Raw genomic sequence first — 20,454 nt, 5'->3', positions numbered from 1 at the left:
TTTTGGCCCTAGCATTTTTGTCTAAAGAATTGGGCTGAAAACCTTGGAATTTTTATGGAAGTTTTCTTCCAGAAATCCAGTGAGCACACTCACCTTGACGATCACCTTTCAACATTAAATCCCTTAAACCACTTGGAATTTTCAGCACTAAGGGCTTTAGTACCTTATATACTTTTTAAAGAAGATCCTTATACAGAACAAAAAAGACAATCGCTGCTTCGTATCAAGTATACTACTATCTTTCCCATTAGGCATTGGCTCTCCCGCTAACCGGATCTAGCTACTCTTGATCTTCACTACCGACATCCATGAAAAGATATTTAGTTCTTTCAGTCCTAAAAACGAAACTAATCGCAGCACGTATGGACCATTTGGCCAGAAAAGTGTTTGTCTAGTATGATGCATCGGACTTTCAGACATTCGCATTGGAAATAAATGAGGGATCGTGTTAATTGATGACTTTTTTAAACAATTTTCACTCTACTATTGGAAATCTTGCTGTGAACCTATTTTAATTTTCAAATTTGACTTGAAAATGATATATGGACTTGTAAATATTATTTTGTGTTTCATCGCTATTTTTTGTGAGAAGTTTCTTAAAAATAAGCATTTTAAATAAAAAGCTTTTATTTTTAGCATATCTAGTATCTTTAAGGGAATTGGGATATTATAACCGGTTTAGGAATGTTTTATTTTAATAATGTAGTGCCAAGCAATGCAAAAACAATCGGCTACAATAATTGAATGTTATTTACTATAACAGATATTATATTTATTGTAAAATATTATTAAAAGCAGTAAAAGCATTGCAATTTACAATTTTATATTTAGTTTATCGTTTTCTGTCCCTGTTGCACACTGACTCTTTCACCCTTTCGTCTGCGCATTTCATCGGCCACTTGGATATGGTTAATTTGTAGTAATCACAAAAAACAAAATTTTTTGCAAATGATTGAGGGGAGAAAAAACCAAATATTTGACAGCTACCGAATCATTTAAGAAAATAAGTCAATTGTTATCACATACTTATCAGTATCTAGATAAGTATAAGGGTTAAATATTAAAAGTATGTATTATAATCAAAACAAATAATGTCATGCTATTTTTTCAAAAACCCCGTATAACATTATCCATATTGTATATCTACATTCGTGGAGGATTTACAAGCAACTGTATGTAAATCATGGGGTATTTATCACAGGGCATACGTCATCAAAATGTATGTAGGTAAGTACATACATATTAATTACCAATGCCCGTCGTTTATAATTTGGTAAGAATTATAAAAGGATCTGTTGTATTCTTTTACAATTCTTTGGAAAAATATCATTATAATGCTTTGCGGACCCATGTTCATATGAACATTTCGTCTTCAAATAGACCAATGATTAGATGTTTAAAGTTTCTCTGTATACTTTATTAACACCCTGTATAATGTATTGTTTTAAATCCTTATTCCAGTTCCATGTTGTTTACCAGTGGGGTAAATCCATTCCCAACAAGCCCTTTTCCAAAACGTATCCAATCCGCTATCCTTGTTCTTCTTGAGTTCAGCTGATTGAATTTGTGTGCTGATTTTTTTCTTGGTCGTGGAATGCAGCGTGTAGGTCCTAAAGGTTTAATTATTTTAGTTTTAAGTAAATTCAGCTTTTTTTTTCAATTTTTGTTGCAATTATTGCTTGTTTTTTTTTTGGGCAGTGACTTCAAAATGGCGAACGGACGCCATTTTGAACCAAAAATTTGTACATTAGCACATTAGCGAGTAAAAATCTTGATTTTTGACTAAGAATTACAGAACTGCTGAATGATAATCTTTAAAAAAAAAACAACCGAGTCGACACCTGTTACTTTTGATTTTTTTACTTAAAAAAATACTTTCAAAGTGTTGTATGGTCGACATTTTGGATTTTGTAAAACAAATAAATGTGTGAAAAGTTTTTATTATTTTTTAAGTTTTTCTTTTTTTAATTCTTGACGTTTTTAAATTTAAATGTCGGTTTCACTTCTTTTTGAAGTAAAAATGACTCAACATGTTAGACGGAAATGACAAACGATCCAAATTTCGACATATTGGATTGACGTCACCTTGGAATAAAACATGAAGCTTTCGATTTTTTTACGTAAAAATAACATAACATGTCGAGTAGACTTAATTTTGAATTTTTTTTAACAAATTACAAGAAAGGAGCTTTTACTGCTTAAACCATCTTGCCACTAAATAATAAAAAAAAAAAATTTCATTAAAAAAATAAACTTTTTCTTTAGCAGGTAAACGAAAGTTCGACGGGGGTCACCAGAATCAAGGGGAGACGAAGCGACGCTTCCAAAGTGGCGGCGGCGGCGGTTGGGGGGGCGGTGGGGGGCAGGGTGGTTGGCCATCCCAGCAGCCCCTGAACGGCGACCAATGGTGGAGCTAGTCGTGTACGAGTGCGGGTGCGAGTGTCCGTCCACGCGGACGCCCTCACGCCTCAACATGGATTATTAATAAAAATAATAATAATCGTATTAGACCACTTGTTCGGTCGTTTGGAGGAGCCGATTGACCCGTTTTACTGGACGATTTTTTAATCTGGACGGGAGCCATGATTTTTGGATTTTTTGTTTTAAATAGTTGTTAAACTTTTAGCTCCCCTCGATTAAGGTCTTGTAATTGATTTTCTTTAAAAAGATTGCTCAAGTTTGCAATATATTATAGTTCATAATAGGTGCCTCATTAGGAATTAGATTCTAAAAATGAATTCGTCCAGGTGGGTCAATTGGGCCCGCTCCAAGCTAGTCGCGGTATCCCCGAAATAAAACTGCTAATAATAATTTTAATATTTCGATTAACTAAAAGACAAATTCGAAATTTTGCCTAATCTGCATTCACGTTTGTTTTTTGTTTTGTATTTTTGTTGGTTATTTTTGCGGTTCCAAATTTGTTATTGATATGAAAATTGTATGACCTGTTTAGTTGCCTATTTTACTATTAAATTGTACGAGTTGATTTTTGATATTGTATGTTTCTTTTATTATGTTTTTTTTAAGAAGGCGAGCCGCCAGTAAGCGTTATCTCTTTATTCGTTTTTTATTATATTAATAATTTACGGCCCTTGATTATGGAGTTTTTATTTGTATTTTCTTTTGCACGATCGTTGTTTTGTCAATTGAAATACATTTCCTGATAATCGGCTTTTCTAGGGACGAAAAAAGTAAAAAGCCACAAACATTGCTAAATTATGTAAATTAAAAAAAAAATTCGTTTTATTTTTGGAATTTTAATAAAATAGTTTTTAGATCGAGTTACATAACTTAGCAAGAAAGCCTAGGGCATAATGATAGTAATAATAATAATAATATTAATCATAGTGGGAATTGATACACGTGATTCAAAATATATGCGCGCGAGTGATTTTTTTTATTATGTATAATATACGATTATATATATTTTATCTTTGGTGATGCATTTTTGCATTGTGATGTTTGTATTTTAGCAGTAATTTTTAAGAACTGACAAGGATTCTCTCTCCCCCTAACACCCACCCACACACACACACCCGCCACACTCACACGCGACGAGAAAATAGTATTTTGTTTTTTGTTTGGATTGATGTAATACCGCCCCCTGTGCCCAAAACAAAACAATAATTAAAAAAAAAACCCAAAAACTGCAATATACACGGTGGACACCATTTCAACGCGAAATTTCGTGTGTCATATGTTTTCAAATTCTCTTTTAGTTTTTGTGATACAACGTGAAAAAGTGCCAAATTTATTGAAAGTAATAGAAAAGGCTAAAATTTAATTAATTGTTTGGAACTCTCAGAACATAAACCAAATCCCCTATTACAGGAATAAATATTCAAAACAATTCAAATTTTAGAATGGAACCAGATAAATCCGGATCAAAGGAATCATTCGATATATCACTTGAGTCCGAAATTTAAAATATCAAATAACTTTAGGGTAGCACTGTCAAAATAAGTGAAAACATTCCAGCATTAAAATAAGAAAGTTACAACTATTTCGGGTTGAACAGGAAATGACAAAAAAAATCAATTGAATATTGAAAAATTGAGAACAAATTAAATTAATCTGAAGGTGATTAAATATAGATTGAAACGTCAGCAGCGTTAAGATCTTGAGAGTTATTTTATCTCAATTTTCTATAAAATTTCGTTGTTTTACTTATAATCATCAGGTTCATTTATCCTTTAAATGACTCAGTATTTTTTTACGTTATAACTCATATGTATTTGTTTCGTAATTACAACAGCCATCATTAAATTTGAAAATTCGAAATAATTTGTTTTTGCTATTATTACTTTCTCAATACAATAAGATGGAAAAGTGCTATGCATTAGAAAATAATGTATTTCAGCCTTGCGAAGTGAGTTCATAAGAATTCAACATATTTGAAAAATTCAATAAAAATTGTGGTACTTTTGATAATTAACCTCTGTACAATGAAAACTGAATATTTTTTAAAACTACCTGGTTGAAATAGTGTTCAGCGTGTATCTTCGTCACAGCTAACAAAACCATCATTTATTGCAATTTTAGTTACTATATATTTTGTTTTTAATTATTACTCGGTTTGAATTGTCCGCTTTATTTTATAATATATCTTTCGCTTTTTGATCCTTTAGCAAATTCGGTCCTGGAGAGCGGCGACGTGCGGGAAAAACTATCGTGAACATAAAATCCGTTAAGTATTTCATAGTTTTCCTCCAGGTTGTACGTTACTCCAGGGTCCAAAAAAAAATACTTTATCCGTAATTTTTTCGTTTATTTTTGTTTCTTTTAGTGTGATGTAGTTAATTAATATTAATTTTTGGAGTTGTACGCCTCTATAGTAACATACCACATTAAGAAATTCATTATTTTTTTGTTCGCAATTTTACTACTATACAGCAAAAAAAAATCAACATACTACTGTTTTTTCCAGTTTCGACCGATCGGCGATTTTTTTGTACTGCCCCGTATATTAAGTAGTTGTTCAATAAACGGAGCCGTCCACGTTTAAATGGCTCCGCGTTACGTAATTGTTATCCAAACTTGTGTATTTTTCGTCTTAATCATTTTCTCCCTCAGCCGGGAAACGGGTGAAAATTTAAGATCAAAAATGTGCAATTTTAAACTGGCCGGACTGTGTTCGTCTTGAACGGATATATTTTTTTTGGTCATTTAGAGTAACGTCTATTCTATGATAAGATTTGACAAGATGACTGATGATTTAATATGTCTCAATAAACAGTTGTATGTGTATTACAATTTTTAACTTTTGTTTTATTTATTTTACCATTTCCTGTCTGTTGGATTATATTAAGTTTGGTTATAGGCAAAACATAGCAGATTTCCATTCATCTGGATGGAATTACTCTAGTAACAAGACACCTGTTAACTATAAAAGTTAAAAAAAGTTTAAATATAAACTCAGGAGGAAGACTGTTGAATCTATTATGTCTAAAAGAGTTGTAGGCTGAGAAATAGGAACTATGTTGTTAAAAACTGTACTAAATTCATCCGGAGTACCCAGCTCACAAGGTCTAGAGTTAATGTCTAGAAATTTTAATCTCTTCCAAAATCCCGCAGGGTCAGTCTTAAACTGATGACTTTTTTCCATCGCAAAGGGAAGTAGTTACTAATTTACGTAGTTGACGATAGTCCTCCCAGTTAGTTGAGGTCTTTTGCTTTTTATATTTCGACAGAACCTTCGCTCTAAGAAGCATTATGTACACTACCGCTCAAAAGTATATGCCCATCATGTATTCTTTTTAATATTTTAAATTAGATACAAAAATCTTATCTTTATACCTATATTTAGATTGTATCTCTTTTGCAAATTGCATATATGCTTAAACAGCATATCTATCAACTATGGTTCGTTGAAAAACACTGAGTATTTAAAAATAGTCTTGCAAATAACAAACAATGTAGTGACAATATGCACTTCTTCTAAAAACTAATCTGTTTACAGCTCGTTTCCGATGAAATTTGAAACATTTAAAGGTGTTTAGTCTTCAAGAACTGATTTTGTGTAAAATTGTTTAATAATTTCGCTTGCTTATTGACGATTGTCACCGTTTCTTTGTTGGTTTTTCAACATTCTTTAAAATGGCTAAAACAAAAGAGTTATCGGTAGAAACAAAAGGTATTATCATTGGACTTCATAAGGCTGGAAAGACTAACCGTCAAATTTCGACGGATTTGGGAATTCCAAGGCGGACTGTCGATTCTAATGTTAGGAAATTCACCAGAGAAGGGACTATTAGCAACAAACCTTGATCGGGAAGGCCAAAGGCAACAAGTTCAACGGAGGATTTTAATATTATAATTACACGCAAACGCAATAGACGCCTTACCGCTTCTGAAATCACAGCAAAAATCAACAGGGAGCGTAAAAAAGCGGTCAGTGTTTCGACAGTAAAACGGCGACTTTATATTGCTGGTCTTAAAGGACTTAGCTTTAGCTGTATCAAAACCACTACTGAAGGATGTTAATAAGAAGAAAAGGCTTGAGTGATTGGGCCCATCACACAAATAATGGACCATTGATGACTGGAGGAAAGATCTCTGGAGTGAGGAATCGAAATTCGAGGTTTTTGGAACGAAGAGGCGAGTTTTTGTTCGCCGTTATGCCAATGAAAGGATCGCTGAGAATTGTACGGTGGCCTCAGTTAAACACGGTGGTGGTTCGGTGATGGTGTGGTGTTGTTTCGGAGGATCTGCAGTGGGCGATCTAATTAGAATAGAGGGAATTCTTCGAAAAGAGGATTACAAAACAATTTTAAGTGACAATGTACGTCCTTCTGGTACTCGAATAATTGGGGAAAACTTTATCTTTCAACATGACAATGACCCCAAGCACACGTCGAAATTGTGCAAGCAATATTTAGGTCAATTACAAAGGCAACATATTCTGAAAGTTATGGTATGGCCCCCACAATCACCGGACCTAAATCCTATCGAATTACTGTGGGATGAACTGGATAGACAAGTGCGAAAATGATGCCCCACATCAAAAGAAGACTTGTGGAGGATCATCCAAGAAGAGTGGCACAAGATACCTCAGGAAACCTTGGACAAATTAATTAGAAGACTACCGAAACTCTGTGAAGCTGTTATTAAAAATCGAGACGGACATGTAGATGAATCCAAAATTTGATTTTCTTAAATTTAATTAATTGAAAAATGTATTGTTTATATTCATTTTATTATAAATAAACCGTTTTATAAGAATAACTGATGGGTTTATTATTTTTAGTTATAACTTTAAAACAGTCATATGTGGGCAAATAGTTTTGAGCGGTAGTGTATGTACTTCAAACTAGGCATTATCCAAGGCGTTTTAAAAGGTGCCTGCATATTTAAAAGTTTGTTTAAGTTATCAGAAAAAAACTTGATCATATCATTTACATTCAGCATATTAAAAAAAGAATACCCAATAAATATGAAATATGTCATTTACAAAATTTTCAGGGTGTAAATTAGAAAAATCTCTGCATCTTTTAAATTTTATGGGTATTGATTGTTTCTGACACTTTATACTACATTGAAAATAATGGTCCATTTTTGAAACCAAAACATCGGATACATAATCTGCATTATTTGTTTCTATAATAGTCTACTGCAGTATTCTCAATATTATTTTCATCACTAAATTTAAGACCAGAGATGTGAAGAGAATTTCGTTTTTGATTCTGCTCAATAATATAATTTTTTTTCTCTGTCTCTTGATGTTTAAGCGAATTATTCCGAACACAGAACAGTTGAAAATTACTACTTACCTACTACTACTTAATTACTCAAAAAAAAAAGCGTTTAAAGCAGACCGACAATAAACACGTCCGTACTCTACTCGCACATCACCGCGAATGATGTGCGACTAGAGTATCAAGCAAATTTTTTGCACTATAATATTTGGACGTAGTTAACATGCATAACGCGACCAAGCGACAGAATAACAATTGTGGGAAAACACAATTAAGTTGCGAATGCCCTTAAAAACCGATAAAATCGAATACAGATCTAATTTTTGCAAGCTATATCCAAGACACTATTTCAAATTATACTATGTAAGCTTTTAGCAAAAAATAATAAAGTTTAGAAGTTATGATAAAAAATGTGACCTAGTCTGGTTATGCTTTTTTACTTATTATTAGGTTTTTTACTTTACAAAATTGAACCACACGCTAAACTTGTCGCATAGCGCGTTTATGCAATGCCATGTATTTTCTTTTTAGACTATGTATTTCGACGGACAGCCCTATTTTTTATAATAACATAATAAGCTAAACAAATTACAACTGCATAGCTATATCATACCTTGAAAAACTTCAAATAAAACTAGAGTTTCTTTGTAACAACTAACGATTATCTAAAAAGTTCTATTACTGCCCCATTTCATAGTAGCACTAGATAGTTTGGTATCTACTTACCTCTAAATTTATTTCATATGCGCGATTTAGTAAAATAGCAGTCAGGATTTTTTGAAAATTTAAATTAAATCACTCAAGAAACGTCTGTTGATATTTCCTAGCTAAGTTCGGTAACTTCATCTGCGAGAAAAATGATCAAAATTTGACAAATATCACGTGATATATTAACTATTTTTCGGTGCCAAATCACGTGACCGAACTTAACTGCTATTTGCATTACTAAACCAAGCAAGCGCGCAGTATCATCGCGTTTAATTGACCTATGCAATTTCGTGGCATTTAGTCATTTTATGCAAAATGCAACTAGTGTTATAAACCGTTTGGCGCTTAGTTTAATTTAAAATATATCCTTAACTATAGATTTCTAACGCTCGAGATTTTTTTCGAAGATAAATATGGTATTTGGTCGTCAGATGACACAATAATACTAAAAAAACGATTTTGGCGCTTGGTCGCGTTATGCATAACTATGTCCATTTGGCGTGCTTATTTTACTAGTATTTAAGAAAATTTAACTGGAGACATTTATTTAGACGTCCTTCTAGAGAATACAATATATCCTTCAATCGTCCAATCTTTGGAAAACCAAGTGGATGAAAATGGTGTTGGGATACTAAACGAAAACAATTTGTATTTTATAACAAGATGGCAAGTAGCTTATTGAATAGTTTCCAGGAATGTCGATTGGCAGATGTGGTACAATTGAATGGCCTGCACGGTCGCCAGACTTAATTTGGGGAGGCATTTAAAAAGCAAAGTTTATAAAATCGCACCTGAAAATATTAATGATTTAAAGGATCGAATTACTCGCGATTGTAGAGTATTAGCGGACAAACACTTGCCAATGTTCATGAGGAATTTCAAAACAGACTTTTTTATTGTCTCGCGAATAACGGAGCAGATTTTGAGCATTTAATCAAATAAATTCTGTGAACTTACTAAATTATTATTTTTTGACACTCGTACTGTTTATAAGTCTATAAACTTACATTTTTATACACCTTTGGTTGGTAAATTGTATGCCTTTTGAAATGATGTAACACACTATAGAATAGCTATTTAGTATACCAAAGTATGACGTCGATAAAATGTTAATTATTACCAGACATTTTAGCGCAGTTTTCGCTGGTACGTCAACCAATTAAATTTTTTTTGGCACTTTTAAATAGACATTTTAATGCTGCTTTTAATGACGTATTACACGATGTGGGTCCCCATTTGACGAATAAAAGTGAGGTTAGTTGGAGGTGATTGACAACTGTGTCAAATATAAAATTAAACGTTCCCTGTAAATTGACGTGTTTGCCCCAAAAAAAAAACCATTTTTAATTAAGTTGACATATAGACACGTTTTTTCAAGACAAAACCCCATTCTGGTGACTTATATCCTTTCATATATAAGTGATTCAAATTATCTAAGCCTTATTATGTTACAGTATTAAAATTAAAACTGATTTGGGGTAGTAACCTTTAAATGATTTATAGCTTAAAAATGTTGTTTAATTAAGGACGAAAAGTGGAGATTTTTTTTCTTATTAAATTTTGTATTAATGATGTTTTTCCAAATAAACTATTACTACTAAAAAATACTTCTTTTTTTATTTTTTTCCCTATAGTTTAGCCATTCCGAGTTGTGTGTCGTGAATAACCCTGTATATAAAAACCAATTTAACCAAACCGTACACACCCCACGTCGACGTGACAACCCTGGAACCAACTACACAAACAAAAACCCCATCAGAAAACCGCGTACTTTTATCCAAATCCGACAACGTCGCGCCCCGCCACAGCCCTCTGGATATAGTCGCGACCCACCCTTCTAGTGCGCCGACGCGCCGCCCTTACGACGACCGTGTAAAGAAGTCGAGTGAAGAACCGCTCCCATTTCGTGTTCGCGCGCCGCCCGCAGCAGTCGCAGCCGCCCCCGACCGACCGCCCTCACACCGTCGACACGTCGAGAGAGCGACGAGAAAGAGCGACCGCACACGATGCGCCGGCCAGGGGCGGGGCGACCCGTAGTCGCCCTCACCTGACAGTCCGCGATGCCGCGAGTGCCGCCCTTCCACGGGTGCTGAAACGGTTTGTATTTTATATTAAAAAAACGTTTGAGATTGTTCTCCAGTTTTTTCGTGTTGGAAATGCACGTTTTCATTCGAAAATTTCACGTTTGCTCTCTCGTTTTTATAACATGGAGGCGTCTGTTCTGACCTCTGATGTGTCTCCTGCTCTTTGACTTGCTTGTGGTGGACTGAATTAGGGTTGAAAAGTCCCTTTAAGGTTTTGTTTTCAAAAGAAATCTTATTTAGTGTTTTTGGGGATGATGCTTTGCCAAGTAAGTAAACAACCTCTGCCAACGGCCCTAATGAAAAATCTTTAACTAGGCTAGGGATGTTCTTTTGTCCCTTTGATCCCTTATATTAAGTGATTTAGGGTTTAATCGGGGAGTTATCGTGGAAAACCTTCCTTAAAACAAAAATTAGAATGCACCATTAAAGGAAAATACAAAAAGTAAACAAAGCAGGAGGGACGCCTCAGGCACACCTTAAATTGATGTGGGGCTGTCAACCCTGTTGTCAACAACCAAGATGTTATCCGGAGAGTATTTGATTGCATCCCTTACGTCTATTATTCTGAGTAAGCCAATTGATTGTTAAGGAAATTAACCCTCTTATTGAAGAGTTGATAATCATTATACTGATTGATTAAGAAAGTGATATTTTAAACAAAATTCATTGGGACTACTTACTATTGTTGAATTTTCTCTCACAACAAGCAGTCAAGGATAGGAGACTGGTTTAATTTTTTTTTTTGAAAAAATCTTTTTTTCTTCCTTATTTAGTTTGTTTTGGATACGCGAACCAAAAAAAAACGAGTGTTGAGGCACGATAATCAGCTGCAATGGCGCTAAAACGGTCTTGGAGGGGTGCAGATTAAGGGTAGGTACTTAAACTAATTTGATACTTAAGTAGTGACGTATTAGATGTTTTATTTGTGGACATTTTTTGACCAATTCTCATAATATTTGTATGGTTAAAGAGTAAAGTTTCGGTTTTTGAAGGTGGTAGACAATGGTACAGTGAAAACATCTTGTCGAACTTGCATTGTCTTATTTATTTAATGTAACACGACGTTTCGGTTGGTAAGTATTTCCAACAGTTTACACTTAATAACGGTTGAAGATACTTACCAACCGAAACGTCGTGTTACATTAAATAAATAAGACAATGCAAGTTCGACAAGATGTTTTCAGTAAAGTTTCTGTTACAAATTTAAGAATAATCTCAATTAAAGGTTATAGAGTTCTGAATGTTAACTAACTGAGAGGTAAAGAACGAGGGAAAGCCTTTAAATAAAAAAGTTGGGGTAGGTCGGACAGCCCCTCCCAAAAACAATTTTGAAAAAAAGTTGATTTTAGTACAGGCTCACAATATTTTACTCTTCTGAAAACGTTTCGGAAATGTTCATCTTTAGACTAATCTCAGCTCAATTTTACACTTTTCATCACATTTACTTATTTCATTTCACACATTTCATAGTCTCTTTCTACGCATCTATTACTACATGAATGATTAAAAAGTTGTACTTTTCTTAAGTAGTTTAACTCCCTCCAACCGATAAGCATGATTTTATTACAATCGTATAACAAGTATAGAAAAATGTTAAATATGAACTTTTTACACTTTTTGTAGCGTCCACCGCATTTTACGCCTCTATTACAGCATGAATGATTTAGGAATTGTACATTTCTTCATTAAATTAACTCTGTATAAGCGATAAGGATAATTTAATTACAATCGCAGGCAAAAAAATTGGAAAATGAACTTTTCACCCTCTTCGTTTCTACCGCATTTTACGTCCCTTGTATCTTGTACATATGTACATTTCTTACGTAGTTTGACTTCCTGAAAATAAGAACCATCAATTCATTACGATCGTCAATGCTCCTTGGGACTATCAGGTAGAAAAAATGTAAATTATTGACTTTTCACACTTTTCGTGGTCTCTATCGTATTCCACATCTCGATTGATCGATGAATGATCAAATAGCACCTCCTAAAAAAAATTTATTTTAGTATTAGCTATCAATATTTCACTCTTACCCTGAAAACATTTCGGAAATGTTCATCTTTAGACTCGTTTAAACTTAATTTTACACTTCTCGTGCTCTCCACCGCATTTCACACCTCCATGAATGATTAGGAATTGTACGTTTCTTAAGTAAATTAACCCCCTATAAGTGATTAACATCATTTCATTCCAATCTCAGGCAGAAAATGGGAAATTAAGGACTTTTGACACTCTTCGTTGTCTCTACCGCATTTTACGTTCCTTGAACCTTTATTATATAGTTTAACTTCCTAAAAATGAGAACCATCAATGCATTACTATGGTCAATGATCCTTGGGACTTTCAAGCGGAAAAAATTAAAATTATTGACTTTTCATAGTTTTTTAAGTCTCTACCGTGTTTCACATCTCCATTCCGAACGATAAGCAACATTTCATTAGGATCACAATGCCTCTATTACAACATGAATAATTTAGAAATTGTACCTATCTTAAGTAAATTAACCCCCTATAAACGATAAACATCATTTCATTACAATCTCAGGCAGAAAATGGGAAATTAAGGACTTTTCACACTCTTCGTTGTCTCTACCGCATCTCACATTCATTGTACCTTTCTTATGAAGTTTGACTTAAAATGAGAAGCATCAATGCATTACGATCGTCTTGGGACTTTCAAGCGGAAGAAATGGAAATTATTAATTTTTCATACTTTTTTAGGTCTCTACCATATCTCACATCTCCATTCCAAATGATAAGCAATATTTCATTATGATCATAATGATCCTTGGGACTATATCAAGCAGAAAAATATGAAATTTGTGAAATTGACTCCTTACAAACGATAAGCATCATTTCCCTACGATTATCAATGATTGTTGGGACTACCAGGTGGAGAAATTAGAAAATATGAACTGTCTACCTTACTCCACCTTGTGAACCAATGTTCGGTATTGAAAATTCACTTTCTTATTATGTCTGTATATAATTTTGAAAAAATTACATTTTTTCGTTATAATTTTCAAACGTTGCGAAAAATTTCTTAGATTTACTTAAATACATCCTAACAAAGAAACACGTCTAAAAGTCTAAAAAGTTAGTCCTATATAAGAAGAGAAAATACGGAAGACATCTGTATCTATCTGCCAAAATGATATGAGTGTTTTCACATTATAATAATGAACGGATTTCATTATTTGTACAAAAACTAATACCCAGGGCTGAAAAATTCATCACTTAGCAGAGGTTCGTAGCATTCCTCCTATTTTTTAACATTTTGGGATTCTATTCGTATGAAAATGTATATGGAGGGCTCGACGTCCTAACCATCCCAAACCCTTAAGCACACTCAAGGGTTTACGCCCTTGATATGATCTACCAACTGTAAGGTTCAAGTATTACAGTTGGTAGATTCTCTTAGCACACCATGATGGTTTAGCAAAAAATTCATCACTTTTCGGCGATTGGAACTAATCACTAAAAACTCCCTCATTGTAAAGGTACAAGTAGTACAAGTAAAGGTAGTACAGTTTTTTTTTCCCATACATGACATGTAAAGCAAAGCCAGTTTGTACGTTTTTGATTATCTTTAACAAGACGATGTACCGTCTTCTGGTTGAATATGTAGGTTGATGATTAGCTTCTAAGACTCTTGTTGATGGAGAGATAAATGGCTTTATTAGGGGCAGATATACCATATTCCACCATGGCTAATCAAAGGTCCTTCATTATCACGTTTTCAAGACCCAGTTCCTTATATACAATAAATGCCTTATATACAATAATGCTTATCAGTTGATCGAACTTATCAACCCCATATTCATGAATTTATTAGTAGTTTATATGAGGTTATTAGTAGTTTTACTGAGGACGTCTTCGACGAATCCATCTTTTTTTTTAATGTAGATGTATCTTGAGAGTCACGATAATTCAACAGTAAACACACTGCTCTTATATCTTTCCATTTGAGTGCTAGTTGTTACTCGTATAAAAATCAAATTCGTCTCATTTTAATTTGGCATCTGATTTATTGTACTACAAGCAAATATTTGCTTCTCTTGCATAAGAGGCACGTTATTTAAATAATTGTCAAAAAATGACCTTTATTTTCTAAATCGAGAGAAAACGTTTCTAACACTCTGCTTCCTAAATCCATTTTGGATTCCATCATTTGTCTTACCGATCTAAGTATCAAATTTATAACAGTATCCGGTTTTATCTGCCAACATCCATTTATTGGCTTTTTAGGCATGTACGATGCGATCTTCCTTAATATTTAATCATTGATTCATCTATAGCAATATTTTTTGAAACTTTAAAGCATGACGAGAACCTTGTCTTATAAATGATTTATCAGGAGTCAAACTTTGAAGAGTTATCAAAGTTTGGTGTATTGCGTTGTGGTTGTACAGAATTATCATTTAGGTGGAGAGTGGCCAAAATTCAGCTAAAACGTTTTACTGGCATAAGCGACGATATAAACGAGTCATGTAGCAAGCAATTTATTAGAAGCCCAGTAGTCTCTATAACTAGGTAACCTTTTAGCGCCCATCAGTGATATTATGCCAAGAATTTTTTTTTGTTGTCAATTGGTTTATAAGGCTTTGCTAACTAATATAAGGTACTTGAGGGGAATAAGGCCTAGCTAAGAAAAAAATTGAATAAAGTGAAAGACTGTAATGTTAATATTTAGTTTAATACACCAAAGTGCTTATAAGGTTATATTAATTTTAACAAACTTAAAAAACTAATCTCTAAAAAAACCCGAAAACAAAAAATAAATATTAAGAAAAATAACGCAAATCGGCCTTATTATCCGATGGAGATTTAATAAAGCCTATACATAAAAATGGCACAACTCGTTAATTGGGCGAAGTTTAGCAGCCATCGGGACACTCAAAATCATCCATGTCATTGATTGTTAAGCCAACACATTCCTCATGGTACCATTTAAGACATTTGCTGCACTGCCTCATATCACCCTGCCTGTCTTCCTCACATCCATGGCAATACCATTCGGTACTTAACTTTTCCCTGGAGCTTTCAATATCTTTATGCAATTTGGCACAACTTTTGTTCTCCTCGGTAAAAAGATCTCTAGTGACTGGAGTTCCTTTGTAGTTTAGAGCTTTTTTTCGATTTTTTTAAAGTTTTTCATTAGTTTTTACTGGTGTGGGCAAAAGCTTATAAAGAAAGTGACTTTTGTTGATATGGTCATCAGTCGAATCCGAGTCAGAAGAGTAAACATTGGAATAGGAAAATTTTCCAGACTTGTTGGATGCCATTCCGGACGGACCAGGTTGAGGAGATTCAGGTGGACGCCTATTTTCTTTGTTAGTATCATTCGGTGCCGGTACGTCTGAGAGAATTGAAGGAGCAAATGCTGTTTCTGAAATTGCCTCGGGATTTAATGGAAACAGACCAGTAGCCTTAAAACCGTTTATAATGTTACTATGTTTACATTTAGACCAAACATTTGAAAGTATGATGTTAAAACGTGATTTGGTCAGCTTTTTGTTAGGATTCTGATCCAAGAATAATAATACCTCATTATCCCAATGATGCTCAAATGAACGATATACAGATTTGTCGAGGGGTTGAAGCTCATGTGTTGTATTCGATGGCAAACAGTAGAGATCTATATAAAGTGAGTCTCCAACATGAACAATTGACAAATCAAGATGACAAGCTGCACCATCAAAAACTAAGAGGCACCTTCCTGGACTTTTGTATTGGGCTAAGTTCTTGAGGAATTCTTTAAAAAGTTCGTAAGTCATGTAGCCTTTACTTGATTTTTCCACTAGAGTTCCTGGTGGCAAATTATCATGTAATTCTGGATTTAGCCTCTTTCCTTTAAAAATAATCATAGGAGGTATTGGTATTCCAAGGGCATTGACACATCCTGCAATTGTCACACTCTCTGCATGTTCTGACGATTGAAAAAGAACACGTTTTACCCCTTTCTTAGCTAAAACGGTTGACTGGTGGTGCATAGTCAAGCGGCATCCTTTTTCATCCATATTATGAAGTCTTTCAGAGTGATTAATTATATCAAGATCATCATACATTTTCCCTATTTTTGAAAAATGATCTATAAATTTATTAAGTTTTTGAGCCCTAGCTGAATTCATAAACTGTGCTTTTCTTTTAGAAATCACAGGATTTCCCTTCACAAAAGCTTTTAGCCAGTCTTTACCAGCAAGTTTTGAAGTTGTATTAAATTCATGAGCAATTTTATTATATTCGCAGAATCTGAATACCACTCGACGAAGGATCCGTGGAGTCACAGGTAGACCTATTTCACTAAATCTTATTATTCTTTTAAAGAGATCAGCTTCTTGTTCTTCTTTTAAAATAGATTTACGACCTTTTTTTTTAGTAGGATTCCATTCTGAACATGATTTCTAATGGTTCTTCTGGGAATATTAAACCTTGCCGCAGCCCCATATGTACTCAGAGTACCGCGTTGAACAGATCGAACTGCTGATATTAAATCCTTTTCGCACCAAGGTGCCCTTTTAGGAGGCATGATGTTAAAAATCACTGAAAATAAAACGAGAATAGTTTAGAAGTTTAATAATATGTTAATAAAAACATTAATTTGTCATGAGGATAATAAGGCCTATAGCTTATTTTTATAGGCCCTATTATCCATCCATGACGAAATATTATGTAAATTTATTTAAATTATGTCGGCTAAATTTAATCTAATAAACTATTGAAATCACAAAATATAAAGTCTAACCAAAATATCTGCAGTTATAAATTAAAAATACAATTATTATAAATACTAAAAATACTTACGTTTTTGTTCGTTGTATCCTTATAATATCACACGCGTCGACACAAGTTCTTGGAACTTACCACAGTAAACAGCTTCAGAAGCTGTTTACTGTGGAACTTACTGACGCCCGAAACTTGAAAGCGAAGAACGCGGTAGTCCGTTCGAATGTCGTTTGTAAATGGACCAATAGGAGACGCGGACCCAACGCAATCGATTTGCGATTAATTTAAAGCGGTTTTTTTGAATATAGGCCTTATTACCTGCAGGTACCTTACATATAAGTTTGTTTGAAACACAAGAAAGTCGATAAAGTCGTTGGTAAAATTTGGTTCTTAAGTTATTGATAAGTCAGGCACTCCCGAAACACTCGCAAAGTGTAGAATATTCGAAAATGGCGGATTACTTTTATTCCAATTGAGTGAATCTAGAACCGATGTTTCGTTTTGTAATTGTCGCTTTTCCTCAAGTAAACGGGACTGCAATTCCTTTAGAGTAATTACGTCTTCTTCTAAGTCGTAATCCGATTTAAAAAAGGAACTAGGAACTGAACCGTCATTCCAATAATTGGCGTCAGAGAGTACATCCTCCTGGATAAGGGAATCGCTGTCAGATGGAATACGTTCTACTTCAAAATTTTCAATTTTAATCATCGTCCAAATAGAGATTTTCCAGTAATTCAACTTAAATAACTGGAGTTCATTTTTATTTAAAACAAAACGTTTTTTAACATTAATATATAATAATAAAGACATACCTATTTACATATCAGATTGGACATATTCCATTATATCAGTTTATCCATGCTATTTTTATGTATTAGAAACAATTACTTACCAATATGATGACAAACTAAAAACTTTATAATAGTCAAGACAAAATATCTGAATTCCAGTGTTTTGACAAAATTCAAGAGAAATAGGGTTAGATTTAATGATGAGTATGACCAAATACTTCTAATGGACATCCTAGCAAATAATCCCTATGGTGATCCAGTAAATTAGAACATCATACACAATAATTGTTGTCTGAAAAAAATTTTATGGACTATCTAAGGCATGTATTGTTATTATTTTTGTTTTTGTTGACATTTCAGTATTTCATATGTTTACATTTTCACTCTTTTTTATAGATGAGACCGTAGAGGTTGAAGCTCCCTTTCATTCAACTGCAATATCAAAATTAAAGCATTGTAGTGCATTTTTATTAAATATTCAATCCCTTCGGAATAAGGTGGATGAGCTTCAACTTCTGCTTGCTAATTTTAATTTTCCTGACATTGTTATATTAACAGAATATTGGCTTAGACCTAATGAATGTTTTTGTATTGATAAGTATGTACCACTGTCTGTTTATTATAGACAAAACTCTGCTGTTCTAATTAGGAGACATTTTCAAAACTTTTTCTGTACTGTTGATAAGTTTGGTGATGCCTCAATTGAACGGGTTTTTGAGTGCTCGGTGTGTTTTTGTAAATTGTTTAATATGTACGTTATTTGTATATACCGCCCGCCCTCTGGGGATATCAGTGTGTTTCTTGACAGGTTAGATTGTCTTCTGTCCCAGCTCCCTATTTACTCGCGTGTTATCTTGGCTGGATATTTTAATATTAATTATTCAGAGGTTTCCTTACCGCAAAGAATTTCTCTTGATGGAATCTTCAAATCATTCGCACTCACTCGTATTTCGTCCTCTTCATCGACCACTATTGATTATTTCTGCAGTAATTTGGATGGTGTTACCTGTTCAATGCACTCAGTGGGTATATCGGATCACGAGGGGGTGTATGTCCAATTGCCTGGTGACTTTAAAAAGAAATCTGGCCGCCGCATTGGGAGAGTGTTTAGTGGGAACAATTTGAATTTATTTTCTCAATCCATTTCGTCTGTTAACTGGAATGCAATTCGGGCTGCTCCACAACCATTTTCTTCCTTTTATTATACATTACGTGATAAAATAAATATCTGCTTTCCCTTGGTTAGACTTAAATCCAAGAGACGAAAACCATGGATCACCGCGGGACTAAAAACATCTGCCCAAAATTTGCGATGCTTAGCAAGACTTCGCAAATCTATTGACAATCAATTCATCAGGTCTTATTTTCAGGATTATCGGAAAATTTATAGGCATCTGATAAAAGTCAGAAAGGAACTGTATTACAATGAGCGCTTAGATTCGTCCGGTAACAGACAGAAGGAAAGTTGGTTAATCATTAACGAATGTAGGCAGTCTTCTCGTCGGCGGTTGTTTGAATCGGACTTGGGGCCCGATGATTTCAATGACTATTTTTCTAATATTGCTGAGAAGTTACTGGAAGCAATTCTCAGTGACGGCGATCCATTGCAGTATCTTAATCGGAATGCTATCAACCAATCATTCTTTTTCCATCCTATAGATGTCACCGAGGTCTTTGAAACAATTCAGTGCTTGAAGAATCATAGGTCTTCGGGTTCCGATGGCATCTCTTTACGTCTGCTGTCACTTCTGCCTGCGAGCGCTTTAGGTGCTTTGGTTTGGGCAATCAGTCATTTCTTCAGGGCGAGTTCCCATCATGTTTAAAGGAAGCTATGATTATCCCTCTTCATAAGGATGGTAGCTTGGACCGACCCTCTAACTTCCGTCCCGTACTAATTTTGTCTACGCTCTCCAAGGTTCTTGAGCGGCTTGCAAAAAAGAGAATTGTCTCTGTTTTGACCAAATACAATGTGCTGTCCTAATCAGTATGGATTTCAGTCATCTAAGGGCGCGCAGGCTGCCATTTTCAGATTCTTGGAGAGTGTGCATCTATCTATGAACTCCAAGGAGGCTGTAGCAGCGGTGTTCTGTGATCTGTCCAAGGCCTTCGATTGTGTGGATCATGGAATACTGCTGTCAAAGCTTGATTTTTATGGATTTAGGAGAGTGGCTTTGGGGTGGTTGAAGTCATACCTGTCTGGCCGCACCCAGAGGATGGTTGCATCTGGATTTTCGTCGGGGATAGCACATCTTAAATGTGGTGTACCTCAAGGGTCAGTGTTGGGTCCTATTTTATTTTTATTATACGTTAATGACTTAAGCTCTCTATCACTGCATGGACTAGTGGTTTAATTTGCCGATGATACTACAATTCTGTGGCATAACAAAGATCAAAAAGTAGTCAGATCTCTCATAGTAGAGGACCTTCACAAAATTAAAGAGTGGTGCATCT

General features: G+C 34.3%; 2 protein-coding genes and 1 long non-coding RNA gene across 15 annotated transcripts in view; 2 read left to right on the top strand and 1 right to left on the bottom strand.

The window, feature by feature from the left end:
* LOC126736731 (heterogeneous nuclear ribonucleoprotein R) overlaps positions 1-2,993 on the top strand; it is a 155,381-nt gene extending 152,388 nt beyond the window's left edge. For 8 of the 11 annotated variants that reach the window (XM_050441245.1, XM_050441251.1, XM_050441252.1 and 5 more), the window contains one exon: positions 2,266-2,993. In XM_050441245.1, coding sequence (XP_050297202.1) covers positions 2,266-2,417 — 152 coding nt within the window. In that variant the 3' untranslated portion in view covers positions 2,418-2,993. Of the gene's footprint in view, positions 1-1,461; positions 1,604-2,265 lie in introns of those variants that run through there. The other 3 variants (XM_050441254.1, XM_050441253.1, XM_050441255.1) reach the window with 2 other exon arrangements.
* LOC126736751 (uncharacterized) lies at positions 1,396-9,556 on the bottom strand. The gene is made up of 2 exons (XR_007660768.1): positions 9,410-9,556; positions 1,396-1,610 (listed from the first exon to the last, which is right to left on the bottom strand). It is a non-coding gene; the product is annotated as an uncharacterized LOC126736751 (long non-coding RNA).
* Positions 9,557-10,099: 543 nt separating this feature from the next.
* LOC126735886 (cubilin) overlaps positions 10,100-20,454 on the top strand; it is a 145,697-nt gene continuing 135,342 nt past the window's right edge. For all 3 annotated transcript variants that reach the window (XR_007660535.1, XM_050439984.1, XM_050439983.1), the window contains exons 1-2: positions 10,100-10,499; positions 11,260-11,356. The gene's annotated coding sequence lies outside the window, so the exon portion shown is untranslated. The remainder of the gene's footprint in view (positions 10,500-11,259; positions 11,357-20,454) is intronic.

This window comes from Anthonomus grandis, chromosome 5 (genome assembly GCF_022605725.1).
Source record: "Anthonomus grandis grandis chromosome 5, icAntGran1.3, whole genome shotgun sequence".
In the NCBI taxonomy this organism is placed as follows: Eukaryota; Metazoa; Arthropoda; class Insecta; order Coleoptera; family Curculionidae; genus Anthonomus; species Anthonomus grandis.
This window is presented reverse-complemented; position numbering and strand designations above follow the sequence as displayed.